Below are 19,500 nucleotides of genomic sequence, written 5' to 3' on the forward strand. Positions count from 1 at the left end.
TCTGTACGCCATTCATTGACTTGTCAGTACTAGAGAACGGCAACATCGAGAAGACTCAACACCACACATATTAACCCTCAAGGCATGCAAGCCTGTGGAACTACAAGTCCCAGCTGGACAGCGTGCATAGCCCCAGCTCATGACACACAATACTTAGATTTCCAGTTTGTTGGTCCTTTAGAACGTATTACTGGCGATGGAGGAAGGAATTGGTTTCCCTGTACCGGTAATGCTTACTTAACAATGCGCGACTAGCAGGGCGAGAGCTAAAAGCCTGGTTTTAAGTGCTGCAATTTCCAATGGTTGTTTGTGATTATGTTCTTAGAAAATGTTTTGCGGGAGGGGAGGGGGGGAGGAAATTGCACCTTTAAGCAAAATCGTTTTACTCGCTGCATGAAGATGATGCTCCCCTGTTTCCTGCAAATTTGGGTTTTTAAAGTGCCAAGTTTGCGGAGAGCTTCGGAAGAAACTCTGCGGTCGCGGAGTGATTTTACTGCCAGGAAGGGTTTTCCATAGGGAGTACCACCTCCACTGCAACAAGTGATGCCATTATAAGGCGCTGTTCTGACCGTGAAGGGGTCCCCCCCCACACTTTTGCATAATTTGTTCTATACAGGGAACATTGCTGCCTTGTAAGGATCCACCCACAGTATAAGCACGTAGAGGCAGAGACAAGGCACAGAATAAAGCCCTTTAGTACGGCGGACTCCGCTATCCCTTTAACACGGCAGTATTTTGCATCAGCACAGATGGAGTCCTTCCTTACCTTTGCTCTCGACTTGAGACATCCTGAGATGCCCAGCTTTGGAAAAAAAAGAGCAATATAAAATGTATCCCATGATACTTCAATACAATAAAAAAAAAAGTTAAGGCAGAACACATTAGTATTTGTAAGCCGAAACCGGGAGTGAGTCCAAAAATAGAAGACATGATAACGTCTCCAATACTCGTTTCCAATGCAAGTCCCCCCCTATGTTTTGCATTTCTAATGCTGATGCCAAATACTGTGTGAATAAGGCCGTAGTCATGGTGTAATACAGGAAACCCTGCTGATGTAGACAATAGTAGACGCTTTTTGCAGAGGACCTTTGGCCAGAGTACGACGTCTTTATAGCGAGTGCCAGGGTTCAGCCATACTTGGCTTGCTTTACAAGAACGTAATGTGGAACATTTCACATTAGGGATGTGACGCCTGGAACAGACGATGCTTACGTAAAAGTGACCTAGATTATCAAGGCAATGTAAATTTGCAAAGGGTCCAAGTATTACATCCCTAATGTAGATGATGAAATTTGTCATATCTTCTGTCAGGGGCTATATAGCCTGTTGTCTGGCAGCACTCCATAGACGCCAATTACCTTGACTATATCACCATGGCCTGGTGACAATAGTCACATATTATAAGGATATATAAAGGGTCTCCGAGATGTGGCCACATTATGGCTTTGAGATCTGAACAACCTGAATGTCAAGTAAACAGTTACCTTAAAACCACAGTATTTCTTGAACTGTGAATGGGGCCCTTAAAGGGATAATCCATGGTCTTTAGACTTCCCCCAGGTTCTACTGTGGACAAACCTTTGGGATTGTTAGCCATTTCTGACCAAGGGTCACGAGGTTGGAACCAGCACTTGGAACCCCAAATTGTTACTCCTCCCTCCTCTCCAGTGTTCACTGCTAGTTACCTTTACAATGGGGGCCAAAAACATAATAGTAAATCCAGCCCGGTCAGTACAGGTAACTAGCATTGAGTGCAGCAGAGGGGGGGAAATGCAGAGCAATTCTGGGGCCAGGCGCTGGTTCTGATCATGCAACTCGGTGTCTGAATGAGCCCAAGAACTTGTGTTTCATCCATAAGAGAACCTGGAGGCAGCAAGTATGGAAAGCCTCCGCAGAACCCTTTAAAACCAGAATACAGATGGAAAAATGTTGTTAGGATGATAGATGACGGTCCTCTGCCTAAAGCTTATAGTGTGTCCATACACTGCTAAATATGTGTACCTTGCAGATTCACTGTGCACTATAGGATATTGGGCAACCTGACTACCCCAGGGGCTATCAGAGATCTTACTGAATAAAGGGTCATTCAGAGTCCGTTTTTTAACCCTAAAAAACTGATACGCCGTCAGGTACCCAGTCCTTGTTCTCAGGGTTGGTTTTAATAAAGCATCACTACTCCACCAGTGATTGTCCGGATCGCTCACATGCAGGCCATACAGGTAGCCGAATGGAGACTCTGCTGGATCTCCAGCTGATCATAGAGAGGCGAATATGTAGAGTTTAGGGGTTAAGAAATGAATTAGAACACCCCTTCAATCTATAAGATCCTTGCCAGCCCAAGACATAGGCAGTTTGCTCGAAATCCTACAGTGCACAGCTGTAAGGAACACACATGTAGCAGCAGACAGGCGCACTATATGATTTAGCCAAAGGACCGTGAACCACGACGTCCAGCACCGATGGCTGTCACTGCTCACCAGTCTTGCATCAATGTATACACCGATTCCAGATAAAGGACGACTAACCTAAAGCCTACCGGCTACCAACCACCACTGACACGTACATATGTAATAGCTACTGAGGCCTATAGCACAAGTGTAATATACAGATCTTCAGGATTTCTTGGCAGTAATCTTATTGTAATATAACCCCGGTAGTCTGACATGTTGCATTGTCTATAGGCAATAGACGGAACTGCATAGAAAATACAGGTAAAATAGACTGTGTGTCCCTTTCCTTTACAAAAAAAAAAAAAAAAAGTTTACATTCTAGATTTTGTTCTGCTTGAACCCGACCATTCTGCTTCACATACAGAGTAAAATATAGAAACAAAGCACTTCAAAGGGTCATCTTAAGACGTGTATGGCATATGCACAGAATAGGCCTTGTCTGTCTGATCGGTGTGGGTCCCATAGGTGGGAGCAGCATGGATCTTCATAACTAGGGTCCCCCGACTACCTGGAGTTGCGACAAAATGAGAGGTGGCCTGTATACAGAACTCCTATAGAAGTGAATGTAGAGGGTCATGTAAGATGGGAAAAATGGGAGGAGGGCATCATGGGACCCCTATACTGGAGACAGGTGTGGGTACCGGAGTTGGGTCAGACATCTTCAGGAGCATTTTTTACATTTATTAGAGATAAGAATATTTTCTTAATAGGTTTTTATTAAAAAGAATTCTCCGTTTCCCGGGCCTGCACATTTTCTCATGTAGTACACAATGTAACATCCCAAGAGAACAAGGAAATTCTTAATAAAAACTCATTAGGAAAACGGGATTAATAAGTAAAATGCAAAAATAAAAAATAAATGCCCGCTTGATGCAATAGCCTTAAACATTCCCTATTTTAAGGATCAGAGGTTCAAAAAAAACATAAAAAAAAAATACTTAAAGTTTCTGTGTCTTTAACTCTTAGGAGTCACTGCTGTAGTTTACCCAAAGTCCTCAAGTCCCCCAACCCAACAGGTCACATTCACCGGACGTCCTTGGTGTTGGATATAACGATGGCTGAGGCATCAGGAATGGCCACGAGTGTTCTCCATAGGGGATATCCCCATTATAAGACATGTTGGGAGTAGGTGAGGACTTGAGAAACCCTGATCTACAGCTTTAACACATCCAGTGCTCTGCATTATACAGTTAAAGATCCTGAAATCCACATATGTAATATTAAAGTTGACCCAAGAATCCATATCGAAGGTCGGCAAGCTCTTGGGGAGGTTCCTTCATATGAATGATAAATAGGCCATCAACATAGACATTCCCTTAAGGCACAAGGCCAAAGCAGATGTCTACCTGCTCAAAGAAGAAGTCAATCCTCCACATCATTGCAAGTAGACATGAAAAAAAATCCATCGTTGTGATCCAGTTACCCAAAAACATGAAAAAAATAATGGTTGAAGGCCAAGACACTTCCTTCTGCCATGCAACTGTTCCCCTATTAAATAATGTAGAAGTCACCAACGTTCTTAAAGAGTATCGGTAATAGTTGTTGAACGAGACAACTTACAGAAGACATAAAACTCGAGTCTGCTTTCCTGGTGGTGATGCCCACAGTCTCCATTCCTTGCATTCTCCTGCGGTTGTGGAGGCAGCTCCTGGCACAAGCAGAGCATCGGGAGACGTTGGACAAGGCACAGACGGCCTTGCAAGGATATTAAATAGTTTGGTTTTTGCCTGGCTGTAGTACCTGGATTCAGTGGAGATGCTGCTGCTTAGTTGGCATGAAGCCTCCCAATGCCCAACAGCTGTGGTCTTTAGTTCTGGCTAGAGGAGGTAAGGCCGGGCAATGGCGCCCCCTATTATGCATAATCCATCTGTGGCGCGGTGTGTGCTGCTGCAGGCTTACGCTCTGGACTGGCTCTAGCTTCGCTGCTGCAGTCCTGAGGTCGGGAGGATATGTAATCCCTCACCTTGATCTCCATGTTTCTGGCGCGGAGTGTTGCTAGGTGGAGCTTATCGAGGAAGTCTGGCATCCCTGTGGAAGGGGACGGAGCATTTCAACAAAACACTTGCAAACATTATGAACAACAATACTATTCAATGCCAAAAAATCTGGAACATTCGATTCAGGGATGGAAAACCCCTTTGACTATGCAATCTTAAAAACTATACAATTTGAGAGACCAATTTTTTTTTTTTTTTTGTATAATGAAAAGTTGTACAGTTTTCCAGTATACTTTCTGTATCAATTCCTCACGGATTTCAAAATTTCTGCTTGTTGTCATTCTGCTTAGTTGTGGATAAGAATCAGTCCATGGACTGCACATCCCCCCCCCCCCCGACCATGGACTGCACATCCCCCCCCCCTGACCGACCATGGACTGCACATCCCCCCCCCCCCCCGACCATGGACTGCACATCCCCCCCCCCCCCCGACCATGGACTGCACATCCCCCCCCCCCCGACCATGGACTGCACATCCTCCCCCCCCCCCCACACACACCATGGACTGCACATCCCCCCCCCCCACACACACACCATGGACTGCACATCCCCCCCCCCCACACACACACCATGGACTGCACATCCCCCCCCCACACACACACACCATGGACTGCACATCCCCCCCCCCCACACACACACCATGGACTGCACATCCCCCCCCCACACACCATGGACTGCACATCCCCCCCCCCCACACACACACTATGGACTGCACATCCCCCCCCCCCACACACACCATGGACTGCACATCCCCCCCCCCCCACACACACCATGGACTGCACATCCCCCCCCCCACACACACACACACACACACCATGGACTGCACATCCCCCCCCCCCCCCACACCATGGACTGCACATCCCCCCCCCCACACACACACACCATGGACTGCACATCCCCCCCCCCACACACACACACCATGGACTGCACATCCCCCCCCCCACACACACACACACCATGGACTGCACATCCCCCCCCCCCCACACACACACACCATGGACTGCACATCCCCCCCCCCCCCACACACACCATGGACTGCACATCCCCCCCCCCCACACACCATGGACTGCACATCCCCCCCCCCCACACACACACCATGGACTGCACATCCCCCCCCCCCACACCATGGACTGCACATCCCCCCCCCCCCCCCACACACACACACACCATGGACTGCACATCCCCCCCCCCACACACACACCATGGACTGCACATCCCCCCCCCCCACACCATGGACTGCACATCCCCCCCCCCCACACCATGGACTGCACATCCCCCCCCCCCCACACCATGGACTGCACATCCCCCCCCCCCCACACCATGGACTGCACATCCCCCCCCCCCCACGGACTGCACATCCCCCCCACCCCGACCATGGACTGCACATCCCCCCCACCCCGACCATGGACTGCACATCCCCCCCACCATGGACTGCACATCCCCCCCACCCCGACCATGGACTGCACATCCCCCCCACCATGGACTGCACATCCCCCCCACCCCGACCATGGACTGCACATCCCCCCCACCCCGACCATGGACTGCACATCCCCCCCACCCCGACCATGGACTGCACATCCCCCCCACCCTGACCATGGACTAATTTTTACTCACTGGGTGAAAGCAGAATAAATGACAGCAAGCAGAGATCTAGAGAACCACGAGGAATTGATACAGAAATTATATTGGAAAGTTATATAACTTTTTATTATACAAACAATAACAGCCCCAAGTGGCCAAGCCCTTTAATTGCAGAGGTGTCATGGCATTTTGATACTGGCATGTTACTTGCACACCCAGAGCTATTAGTAAACTTACCGCTGGACACCATCCAATTTACACAGTAGCGAGGGAACACGGTCTGTGGGTTGTCACTGTAGACCAGCAAGTAGTCAAAGCCGTTCTGAGGAGGAAACAACAACACTATCAGCTCTGTGTACGTTCAGGGCTGCCGATACTTTAAAGTGACACAATCCTTTAGCCAATGGTGATTTTGTACTTGTCACTCAATGATCAGGAAACAAAAGTTTTAGGCAAGTGTGGAAAAAATGCTGCAAAGTATTGTCTTTTTAAGAACTGTCAATTAACACAAGTGAATGTACAGAAGAGAAATGTAAATCCCATCAATATTTGGAGTGACCTTTGCCCTTTGGACCCTGGAAGTGATGATATGTCCCCCACACAGCCCCAATCTCATCATGACCCAGTCCGTCTGGGATTACATGAATGGACAGAAGGATTGGAGCAAGTTGACATCCATAGAAGATCCGTGCTTCCTTCTTCAAGATGGTGGGAACAACCTCCTGTTGAGGGCCTTCAAAAAAAAATCTGAAGGTACCGAGAAGAAGTAATGGAAGGCAAAGGTCACACCAAATATTGATGGGATTTACATTTCTCTTCATGCACTTTATTTTGGTAACTGACAAAAAGTTTCCCATCTGCCCCGGAGACTTCAGGAAGTAGCGTTCACCCAGAGCAGATGTGAACCTGAAGAAACATAGTATGCCATGTGCGCGATTTGCAACCCTTTTGCTCACTCCTTCCATCTTACAACATGTAAATGCTCCCATTATGTCGGTTCCCCTTCTATATTCAGAAGGGGAACTGACAATAATAAATTTGTTCTCTTGCAACAAATTAAAGCAGCATCCCAATTTATTTATTTCACTTACTTGTATAGCACCACCATATTCCACAGCGCTTTACCGACATTGTGAGCCGTATATGGGACAGTGCATGACAATCTACGTCCCTTATAGCACGGGGCCCACATTGCACCCGGTCTGGGTCAGCACCCTTAGCATGGATATGAAGTCCATGTGTTCCTCAGACAGTAAAAGCAGTATACATACCTCATCAAATGTCGTGTGAGGCCTGATCACCATCTGGGACTGGTAGTTACGCACGCGGACATAGTTAGGGGATTCTGGCACTTCAGGATGTTCCACCGCCCTACAGATAGCAATACAAGGTTGAGCTTAAAACAATGGCAATAGTATAGAGAAGAAGTGTATTTTATGTGACACATGAGGGGGAGCAATTGGCTCAGAGAGGAGTGAACGTGGGCAGGAAATTTTATTTTACTATATGTATAAGCTTCTTCCAGGGGTCAGGAGCAAGATCATGGAAGGTGTATGGCAAAGACTATGAGAGGATTGTTCAGCATGCCCTAAAAAGGGTGCAATAAATTCTAGGTACACACAAGGTTACTGCCACATTTACAAGGTAGCATTTGCTTTCTTGAAAAACCCCTTGTACATATACATTACCAAAACTAATCTCCACCAATAAATAAGTATATTCAATTCCTACACACACATTAGGAGGTCGGATCTGTTGCGATCACTTGTCTGCCTGTTACACGTAGGGCTGTCATCCATGGAAAAGTCTGTCCCGGGATGAGATCAGCTTTTTATAGCAAACCCAACAGGAAGCCAATGAAGCCTCAGGTTACCTGGTCTTCACGCCAGCGGCTGCTTACTACTATTAGAGGGCTCTACAAAATTCTGTATACTCGTACAAGTCATTGTTTCAGCCTGGGAATATGGCCAAACAAAAAATGGATGAGAATAATGCAGATTTCTTTTTCAGCTAGCCGCGTGTGAATATACAGAGCTACACATGTTCAGCACGCTTTCAGGATCTCCCCCTGTCCTCTCTAAGGACACAGCTGAGGCCTGCATTGACCTTGACAACTGAGCAGCACTGACATTAGCCCCCTGGGGAGTGTACGACACCTCAATGGCAATGACTGCATGGGGCATCAGGGGGATTAGCTTGCTAGACTAGCAGGAAACATGCATGGATTACAGAGAAGACACCGGAAGCAAGAGGGATTGAGAATAAAGAAAAGGGGGGTGGGGGGAGATCAGACTGCAAAGGGGGAAAGCCAATGTCTAGGAGAATATCCACTGTAACCCAAAAGGGCTAAGAAGTTTGTAACATGGGAAGAATCTCCAAGAGGCTTCCTATCTCAGCAACACAACAAACCACTTGTGAAAGTAGCAAAGTGCATAAAATGCGACCACACAATGCTTACTGTTCCTTAAAAGGGTTTTGGAGATTATGATATTGATGATGTATTCTTAGGATAGGTCATCAGTAGAAGTTTGGTGCGGATCTGATTTTTTAAGAGTGCTTTAAAGGCTGCAATACCAGGGGTGTAGCTATAGGGGGTGCAGTGGTAGCAGTCGCTACAAGGCCCTGGACGCTGAGGGGTTCCCATAGATCCCAGTGCAAGACAAAACATACTACTAATCTAAAAGGCACAAGCTAGATCGGGCGACATTACACATTTTGCACTGGGGCCCAGAAGTGAAATCTAAACAGGTCTGAACATTATCATATTCACAGCTACAGCCATGTGACCGTGGTGGCAGAAGTGGCCGTCCTGGTGCTGCCTGCCCTGGTGACATTTGCGCTCCATAAACACCATCGCTGTCATGTAACGCAGCAAACAGGGACGATCAGAGATTGCTACAAAAGTTCGCATATATAAACTGTATGTGGATCATTTGCCTAAACCAGATTTGACTGATGATAATCTGGAATTGCACACCCTCAAATGGGGCAATGCCAGATTCCTATAGGTGAATGCACCCCAACGCATAATAATAAATCATAATAAATCCTAGTAAAAAGTAACATTATAATTACCGAGACACCAAAACCATGAGGTTGCTCTCTGGATCAACGTGATACTTTCTGACGTAGACATAGTCCCGGGAATACATTGGGTACTGGAATGAGGAGGAAAATAAAAAGATTAATAAAAGAGGGGTCAGCAGGGGCAAAAGGAAACCTATGTTCACGTATGTAAACAGTGGGGCATATATAGTACGACAGGCCTGGGCCAGAATGGAGATCTAGGCCACTTAGGAACTAGCGTACATTTCCATCATCACTCACATCAGATAACTAAAATTATATTGGGCCAAGGTGTCCCCGCTCCGCTCAAATTTGCACAATGTGGTGATAAAGGTACAGAGCAGGGGTCTGATGGCGCAATATCGTCCCCCTACATGAGAAAACTGGCGTAGACGGATTGATACATTTCCATCCCACTGTTATGGGAAGCTTAATCCAATGTAGTGAGCAGAAAAAAATATAAAATGCATGATAAATGTCCCATAAACAATAATGGTCTTTGTAGGATCCACGACGGGAGATAACGGTGAGGCGGCTTTTTCCCAGAGATGAGGAATTTTCTGTCTCATTCAGGACGTCCATCATATGGTCTACATATCGGTGCATTAGACAGACAGTCCACTGATTTTAATGGGCACTCCATCGTGCTTTATTTTCTATAACGTACTGTTGCAGGGAAATTAAAGGTTTTTTCCCCCCTCATGACAAATGTATCACCTAACCATAGGATCATTAATGTATGATTAGAAGGGGTCATTGGTATACCAAATGAATACAAGAATAGGGGTTCCAAGCTTCCAAATCTTTGAATGGAGACGTCCATCGTCTGTCTATGTGCACCGCCACTCTATGGGACTGATGGAGACCTTACTTGGCTATCTAAGCCGGTCCCATAGACTATTGACAGCAATACGTATGGCTACCACTCCCTTAAAGCTCCTCTGGGTTCGGGGGATGCAAATCCTTGTTTAAGTGATCAGATGGAATAGCAGATGTTGGATAAAGGTTTGTCCTTACATAAATGAAGATTACAGTGACCTCCGGGGGTTTCCACAGCCATGATGAGCTTATGGGACGCTTCTAGCAAGGGATTGTGAAGACCAAACAACCATGTGAAACGACTAATAAGACTTACAGGGAAATGGGTGACCCAGTGAATCACTTCGGATCCAGAGACCGCATCTCTCTCGATCACTTCCAGTTTAATGACCAGTGCGTCCCACTTCTTCCGGTACTCGGTGTCCAGCTGCGAGAAAACGTAAGACTGAGCGGCAGAATACAAAGAGCGAGCACGGACGTGGTACATAAATGGAGGAAAACCGTACCTGGACATTAAAGAACTGGCGAGGCGTCACGTCCATGTATGTGCCCAACACTGGGAAGATAACAGGGCAACTATTAGGCAGGGCAGAAACGCAATAGAACATTGTAGGGAATGTGGAGGAATTAGGATAAGACTCTCTATGTAGAAGCTATTATACAGTGTGATTGTTGGGGGTAAGCCTTGTATACTTTTATATGGCTGTCCAACAGGTGACTTCCTCTGTCCGGGACTGTCTGCAGGGTTTCAACAAGTCAGGGCTCGTTCACATCTGCGCCCGGTCTCCGTTCTGCAGGTTTCCGTTTCCTGCACAAAACAGGGGCAGGAGACGGAAACCTGATAACGGAGTCCAGACGCTGGTGTGAACCCAGCATGAGACTGAACAGTTGCATAGGAACAAACTGCAGATATCAGACATGTGAGGTCATCCTTCATTTTTATGGGAACTTGTGACTGTCAGCTGTAAGCAAGACGAAAGCAGATGTACTGAGGCTAACAATTTGTTGTTTCACTATCTGGGATGAGAGATAACCCCTCTGAGTTATGCAGTTATACTTATTATTTGTCATCCAATAGGCAGGTAAAACTTGGCCTGGATATTAGTAGGGCAGTCATTGCAGATTGAGATATTAGGAGGAACTTAAAGACTTAATCTGATGACACGTCAGAAGGTCAGACTAGAGGAGAACATGGAGCTCCCCAGATATCCAAAATTACAGTATGAGTAAAGATCTTATCAGCTGACACGCTCCTAGTGCATGTGTATTTCTTCAATGAAGCCAAGACTTGACACCACGCCTTCACTGACATAGCCCTGTCCTAACTATCCATGGCCACAATGAAAAACCCCCTATATATTAATCTATAGAGGAGCCCAATGAGTCTGTAGGGTGCAGTGAAGTGATAGTCCGCAGCTCTTCACAGAAACTAGGTAAGTAGACATCGGTTTCATTGTGACTATGTACTGTACTATTCCAGTGGGGCGCAGATAACTATAGCCACGGACAACAGGATAAGGCTATTTTGGGCACTAAAATACCAGCCCTTAATGACCTTTGGGTGGTTTAATCCCTCAGACTGACCTGACAAGTTCAATTTATCACAATGTGCATGTGTCAGGAGAACCAGAGACGAGTCTGATGAGAACGCTGGACTCACATATGAGGGGTTTTCTTATCTGAACACTCCACGGTACACTATAGGTATTATTTGGGACATTGAACCTCTGGTCCAAAAGAGTATGCTGGTGATCTAGTGACCCGAATATGGCGGACAGGTCCACTTTAAGGCGTCACATTCCGTATTCTTAGGATCTGACCTGCCCTGGATTACAATCACAATGACTAACATCAGATTAGCACGCTCCCTGCTATGTCTATTTGCCTAATCTAGACTTGAATGTTAACTGCGCTTATCTTCATTATTAAAGAGATATAGAATGGTATTCGGACAGTGGAATGTGCTGGAACAGTAGTACAAAATCAGGGCGACATCCCCCATAGCGTGGCCCATGGTCAATGCTAAATGTTCGGCCTACAGTGCAAAAAGTACATAAGAGGATCTGATGTGCATCAGAGATGAGAGAGTACTGTTCGGATCAGCCGATCCGAACAGCACGCTCCATAGAAATGAATGGATGCAGCTGGTACTTCCGCTTTGACGGCGGCCGGCCACTTAACACCCCCCCCCCCCCCCCCCCGCGTGCCGGCTACGTCCATTCATTTCTATGCGAGCGTGCTATTCGGATCGGCTGATGCGAACAGTACTCGCTCATCTCTAATGTGCACTGCAGGTATCAGCATACACTGCACTACTCAGAGCACCGGCACAACAGAAATCAGCCAAGGTGACAAGGTAATGGTGACACATCTTTCCTGAGACCAGAGCAACTACAAGATGGCTATACAGGGAGCACAACTAGGTGCTCGTCCCTGCACAATGCACACACAACTGCAGCCCTGGCTGACAACTTACTGTCTCCACAACCCTGAAACCTGCCCCTCACCTCTATACTGATACAAGTGAGTCCCCTCGATCGGTCGCCTCCACAGCCGAAAGTCCTTTTTATCCATTACCAACTCCCAGCCTTCTTCACTGTCATCGAATCCGGAGATTGGCTCCTGAGATATCTGGCCTGCAACCTGCATACGCTTCATCTCCTCGGCCGGCCTGCAGGAAAGAGAATCAATAAGGGAGGTGAGGAGACGCCACTCACATCTTATGTCTTGTCTGGATCTATGGTAACAATTAGATTATAGGCACAATGTCAGCATCTATAATGTGGTTTTCTTTGATCAAAACTGAAGGTATCCCTGAGGGGTTTTTCAGCGCCTAAATATTGGATACTGATCCTTAGGAAAGGCTAGCAATATGTGATAGGTAGAGATGTGATCCTGGGAAACAATGAAGGAGCCTTGTACTGTTCATAGACATGGCGGCTAATCCATATGACAGGCTCTGCCTGGTACTGCAGCTCTACTGCAGACTACCAGGCCATTCAGCTGATCTGTGTAGATTTTAGGTGTCGGACCCTCACAAATGAAATATTGATGACGTATTCTGCAGGGCCCAGGATGGCGTATACTGGTCAGCCCTCCTCCTCTGCACCTGATGTGTCCATATAATATAAATGGGTTATATGAACTACCCAGTGTATTACACGGACACATAGGGACTGTACAGCAGCACAACCAGCCTAGAGTAGGGGTCCCGCTCTGGCTCAGGGGCCCACCTGGAGATTCACCTGCTTCCCTGAGGATAGCTTCAGCCTGAAAGCTGTAACACAGGATCAGATAATAAAATACTTAGGCTCTGTTCACATCAGTGCTGTTCTTTATCAGGAATGCAGTTCTTTAGTGACAAAAAAACCTCAGTATAGACCAGTAGAGATATACAGTATATAACAATAGAGCCTGTAGCAGTATACAATATATACCTGTAGTGGTATACAGCATATATAAACTAGTATAGCTTCTAGCAGTATTCAATATATCAGTATGGCCTGTAAAGGTATATAGTATGGCCTGCAGCCATATACAATATATAATAGTATGTCCTTTAGCAGTATACAGCATATATAAACTGGTATGGCCTGCAGCGGTACACAATATATATCAGTATGGCCTGCAGCCATATACAATATATAATAGTATGTCCTTTAGTAGTATACAGCATATATAAACTAGTATGGCCTGCAGTGGTATACAATATATACCAGTATGTCCTATAGCAGTATACATTATATATGTGTATGGCCTGTAGCAGTATATAGCATATATAAACCAGTATATATATGTGTATGGCCTGTAACAGTATATAGCACATATACACCAGTATGCCTGTATATAACATATATAGCCTAGTGTAGCCTGCAGGGACCTTCTTACAATGATATAGCCGTGTAAGAGCAGACAGCCCATTGTTAGTCCGGCCGTCACACCTGTCATTGGCCCTGTCAGGCCTCATTCACACACTGAGGAATCGCTGCAGGTTTACAATACAGAAAAAAAGCCATCCAGCTGCGTTTCCCTGGGCTAGTGTGACCTGCCCTTGACAATGTGCCCGGACTACAAGCACCAGCAGGCTCTACCACACTACAGCTCATGCTGGGACTTGTAGTTCTGCAGTCCCCTCTCACACAGACCTTACCTCAGGATCTCTTCCTCCCTCACACGTTCCTCTTCCCATAGAAAAGCCCCGGTGAGAGCCGCCAGCAGCCTGCCCGTCCTCCCCGGCCTGCTCCTATGGCGCAGGCCCCGGATAAGAGCTCTGGCGTTGCGCTCTCCATAGCGCTGCTGGGCCCTCCCATACTGGCATACGGGAGGCAGGCGGGAGCGGAGCCATCCCACGATCCCCGCCGAGACACCGCGGACTACCTGCTGCCACATCCCGAGGACAGAGCACCCAGCTCCAGCCTGCAGCACGCCAGACACACGGAGGCCCCGGCCACTCCTACCAGCCTCACGATTGGTCGCCGTCTGACAGCCGGGTGCGCTGATTGGACGAGACGGCTGTCAATCATAAACTGACTTCCCCCTGCACCTAGCACAACCCCGGTCAAGGGCAAGGGAGATGAGCGGATAACGTGACCGGCCATGTGACCGAGGACTGTGCCTGCTCGGCTCCACGTGTGCCAGGCTCCATTGTACGAGATACTGCTGCTGCTATCACATATTACAGTCCTAGGTCACAGCTCTCAGGTGCTGGAGGTGGTTGTCCCAGTCATAGGACTAGCTGGCAAGGTGCACCCATGTCCTCCATCACCCTGGCATACCGCCCCTCACAGTATGCTGGTCAGCCATAGCAGAAAGCCTCTGACAGAATAACATTGGGAAAAGTCACGACCACCATAGCACAAAAATACCAATTCCAGGGGTTATTTATCATCTGCCCCTTTTTGGCCATATTTTTTGCAGGTGCACCTTATTTTAGACTGGTTTTATTATGGTGTCTCTTTAAAGAAGACGTTTCATGTCCACGGACACACAGTTTTATATATCACTAGAAAGCCCACATGCACTGAACGCAACGCACTGTCGGCTTTCCCGTTATGTGCCCCAGGGCGCTGGAGATATCCGTGCTGTTACCGATATCTCTTCACTGTCAGAAGGGCATTCCTGACAACCTAGCTGTGCTGTGATGAACACCCCTCCTGACAGTACTTGTCCATAGATCTGACTGTCAGAGGGGGCGCTCCTTACTGCCCAGCCATGACGCTAAGTTGTGAAGAAGACCCCACCCTAACTATACTCGCCCATAGACTACTACTGGGGGCATTCTTCACAGCTTAGCATCATGGCTGGGCAGTAAGGAACGCCCCCCCTGACAGTACAGAGCTCTGGACGAGTACTGTCAGGCGTGGCATTCATCACAGCACAGCTAGGTTGTCAGGAACGCCCTACTGACAGTGAAGAGATATCGGTAACGGCACAGATATCTCCAGCCCCGGTGCACATAACGGGAAAGCCGACAGTGCTCTATACAAAACTGCAGGTGCCCAAGGACATGAAAGTCCCTCTTTAAGATGCAGATACATCACCTTGTAAATGCTGTGCCCGTGTTTGTTTGGATATGCCTTTATATACCATGTGCACTTTGCCCCTTTTTTGCCGGTACGGTTGTGCATTTGCACCATTTTTGCCCCTTACAGTGGGAGAAGGTTCGCCATTAGGCCACGCCCCCTCTTCATAGCAAAAAGCTACAGTGGCGAGGGCAGCATAATATCTGGAAAAAAAGCGCAAATGCTTCATAAATAAAGCACGGGACACAAAAGGACCACAAAAAGGCGTAAGAGCGGATTTGGATATTATTTCTGACACGTTCGCTTATCTGGAGGGATGATATTGAGGTGCACGTTTGGTGCAAGAAATGTGTGTCTCAGTTGCCGATCTGCAGCACATTCTGCGAGATGTACACTCATACTAGTTAGAATGGGAATCTACTCTAAATCCTAGCCAGTGTAGATTTCCATTTTGGCCTCACCATAAATCTCCTGGTCCCTGCACCAGTCAGGCTGAAGTCAGTGCACTGTTGGCTTTGCCAGTATGTGCCCCGGGTGCCGGAGATATTGGTACCATTAGTTTCGCCAACAATATCCCTCCACTGTCAGAAGGGTGGGCCTTACAGCCTAGATAGAATCATCTCTGGGCTGTGAGGAGCGCCCCCTCCTGACAGTATTCTTCCATAGCCTTGTACTGTCAAAAAGGGTGTTCCCTACCACCCTTTCTGACAGTGGACGGATATCAGTGCCAAATTTAACTGATCTCTCTTGGACCCGGGCAGTGTTTCCGGCCGGTCAGTAATTTGGAGGCCTAGTCCTTGTTCTGTTCCGGGCCAGCTCTAGCCTGCAGTTCTTCATGTGCTGTTTCCTTTGGGACTGTGTGGCCTGTACCAGCCGTCTACATAATCTGCATCATTTCTGAATGTATAAGTAATACAGTACATACCTGTTACATAATAATAATAATCATTAGTAAGAAACTCAGCCACTCCTGACCCACCCAACCTATTCCCAGCAACGCCCAAACACTACTCCCACCCATGTGGGTACAACGGGACAGATTTTACTATTCCTGTCTGATAATTAGATGGTGCAAGCGGAGACAGACGATCTAAAAATGTCACAACCTTACCCCAGTGCCTCGCGATAAATAGGATATAAGCTTTTGTGTTCCTTTACTGCCAGTCTAATAAATTCTGCCTATGTTGTATCCGGTAAGCCTCAAGTGTCTAAATGTATAATAAGGTGGTGCAGAATTCTCACACATTTAACTTAGTAAATCTCTAGTGCCAAAATTCTGGCACATTTAGCTTGGCAGATCTTCCCCAATGCGTTATGAAAGGGTTGTAAATAATGTAACAAGGGGTTGGCATCCTATTGGTTGTAATTCAGTAGTGGACTGTCACATGGAATCAAATCAAGGGTAGGTTCACACTACTGATATTAATGCTTGTTGCTCTCATCTGTCAACAGACATTACCTGTAGAATGCAGACAGTGCCCACTCTGTCCGGTGTCCATCTGCATTCACGCTCATGGTAACAAATGTGACATCTGCTATGATATTTTTTTACTTTTCTGATGGAAGAAAGTGTCCACCATGTTGTTTACATTAGAGTCAATGGGAGTGTATACAGATGGAGGGGGATTCAACACCGAGGACTTTTCATGTTCTCTGACGTTGGCGGTATTATATATCGCTACAAAAATGACATGCAGTGCAGAGATGTGTCCCTGTTGCAGAGATATGATGCCGGCACGGATATCCCTGCACTGCCATAAGGGTCAGCATTACAGCTCTGCATCACTGGGCTGTGAGGAATGCCCTCCTGACAGTACAAGGCTATGGAAGAGTACTGATATATCAGGCTCCCGGGCACATACTGGCAAAGTGGACGTGGCGCTGAATTCACAGCACTGTCAGCTTTAGGGTGCATTCACACTACATTTCCTGAAGCTTATTCTGAACGTAAAACACGTTCAGAATAAGCGGCGTATAAAGCAGCTCCATTCATTTCTATGGGAGCCGGCATACGATCGCTCCCCATAGAAATGAATGGGCTGCTTCTTTCACTGCGAGCAGTCCCATTGAAGTGAATGGGAAGTGCCGGCGTATACGGCAAGCTCTGCTCATGCCGAGCCGTACACGCCGGCACTTCCCATTCACTTCAATGGGACTGCTCGCAGTGAAAGAAGCAGCCCATTCATTTCTATGGGGAGCGATCGTATGCCGGCTCCCATAGAAATGAATGGAGCTGCTTTATACGCCACTTATTCTGAACGTGTTTTACGTTCAGAATAAGCTTCAGGAAATGTAGTGTGAATGCTCCCTTATAGTGGTAAATAACACCGCTATATAAGGTTAAGTTCACACAGTGGAATATGAAGCGACATTTAACTTAATTTTCCTCTGCCGCAACGGTTTGCCGATGCAGTGCATTGTGTTGAGGTTTTCCTCTGCTTATTAGGCCCAGTTTAATGGGACTCCAGAGCTGCATAATCCGCGGCAAGATCGGGTAGGACGCTCATTTTTTCTGTATCCTGCTGCAATCTGCCATGGAACGAAATCTGACATATTCAGGGGAGGAATCCGCTCCAAAATGCATGGCATACACCTATGCGTGAACACTGCTAATGAAAGGTCCTGCTATGATGGATGAGAGCAACAGTTGTTTGCAGTAGTAGTATGAACTTATCTTAAGACTTCCTGCTTGGGTAGGGGAAGGAAGAGCTGCATCATTTGCTGGACTGTCCATATGATGCCTATAGAAAGCATTGACTAAACTTTGATACTTAAAACTCTGGTACTGAAAGTTCCTTGCTGACTTCCTCCTGTGTTGAAGTGTCGTGGTGATCGTGTCTGGATGTTTTTGCCTCCTTATGATGATAACCTTGAAGAATAAACAATCACGATACACAAAAGATACAGCATGAATCATTCCAAGTGCTCCCACAAAGTGCAGCATTGTCAATGCAAAGGCGTGAAATGGGGAGAGAAGGATTTCTTTGTTTTCATTTAATGAACTTTGAAAGCTTTTAGGATTCATGTTTTCATGTGAAGATGTTTTAATGGGGAATCTTGAAGTTTGCCTCCCCTTGACTCGTGAGCTTCTTCTCCCACCTGTTATCCAGCTCAGAAAAAGACCATCAAACATCAATACCCCACATCTACTGTCTGTTCAACACGGTTATATTTTTGTCACTTTTTTTTTGCAAAGTTTAGAATTTTTGTTAAGGGCTTTAAAATGGAAATAAAAATATAAAAACTTGGTATCCCCGGAATCGTACCAAAACCTAGAATACAGGTGACATGTCAGTCTGGCAGCACAGTGAACGCCGTAAAAACAAAGCCTGTAAAAGTCGCAAAAATGCACTTTTTCTCCAATTGCACCCCGTTTTGATTTTTATCCAGTTTCCCAGTACATTGTACAGAATAAATAATGGCACCATTATGAAGAACAATTTGTCCCGCAAACATTAAGCCCTCATATGGCTCTGTGAACGGAAAATGTTAATGGGGTTTGGAAGGCGGGGAGTCAAAAACGAAAATCAAAAAATGTCACCAGCAGGAAGGGGTAAAAGGGGTTATCTAATATTGATAAGCTGGCCAATATCCAATATGTTGTTGTCCTCTCCAAGTCTCGACTGCTGCTCAATTGCTCGTGGACAGTAGAGCCAATACCACCAGGTAGCATTTTTTGGTTCCTGCAGAGGGCAGTATTTTCTGAAGTTCACTGCTCCTCTCTATACTAAAACCATGATTTAACTAGATGAGGATAATTCATTGCTGCTCCACGCTATGGCTGTTCTTAGGCAAGACATTGCTGAGTATATCCTGCATTATATGTCATATAACAGCGCTGGGGAGAAGCAACATCATGGGGCAGCCATGAATCCAACTCTATCGCTCTAGTATGAAGCTTATGAGAGCAAGCAGGAGACAGAGCTGCGGCATAGTCAGAGGGGTGAGGTGCCCAGACGTAAAGGAGACCAGGCAGCGTCTAAAACATGTCACATACACGTGTCTCTGTACACATTGATGTGGCAGAATTAACCCAAACATCTGCAATTGGTTTGCTGAAGCATG

General features: G+C 46.7%; 1 protein-coding gene across 1 annotated transcript; it reads right to left on the reverse strand.

Annotated features, from left to right (window-relative positions):
- Nucleotides 1–313: 313 nt before the first annotated feature.
- On the reverse strand, nucleotides 314–14,357 carry STARD7 (StAR related lipid transfer domain containing 7). The gene is made up of 8 exons (XM_075272893.1): nucleotides 14,064–14,357; nucleotides 12,421–12,584; nucleotides 10,420–10,469; nucleotides 10,230–10,340; nucleotides 9,104–9,186; nucleotides 7,300–7,399; nucleotides 6,266–6,350; nucleotides 314–4,478 (listed from the first exon to the last, which is right to left on the reverse strand). The coding sequence occupies exons 1-8, from the start codon at nucleotides 14,300–14,302 to the stop codon at nucleotides 4,303–4,305; spliced, it is 1,008 nt and encodes a 335-aa protein (XP_075128994.1). The 5' UTR covers nucleotides 14,303–14,357; the 3' UTR covers nucleotides 314–4,302.
- Nucleotides 14,358–19,500: the final 5,143 nt, after the last annotated feature.

Source organism: Leptodactylus fuscus, chromosome 5 (assembly GCF_031893055.1).
Source record: "Leptodactylus fuscus isolate aLepFus1 chromosome 5, aLepFus1.hap2, whole genome shotgun sequence".
NCBI classification, from domain to species: domain Eukaryota; kingdom Metazoa; phylum Chordata; class Amphibia; order Anura; family Leptodactylidae; genus Leptodactylus; species Leptodactylus fuscus.

Excerpts from the sequence above, each read along its gene's own strand:
- STARD7 (XM_075272893.1), bottom strand. The coding sequence starts at position 14,302 with ATGTGGCAGCAGGTAGTCCGCGGTGTCTCGGCGGGGATCGTGGGATGG. Across the intron at positions 9,187-10,229 it reads ACTGGGTCACCCATTTCCCT|TACCCAATGTATTCCCGGGA; the intron begins GTAAGTCTTATT and ends TCCTCATTCCAG. Across the intron at positions 4,479-6,265 it reads AAATTGGATGGTGTCCAGCG|GGATGCCAGACTTCCTCGAT; the intron begins GTAAGTTTACTA and ends CCCCTTCCACAG.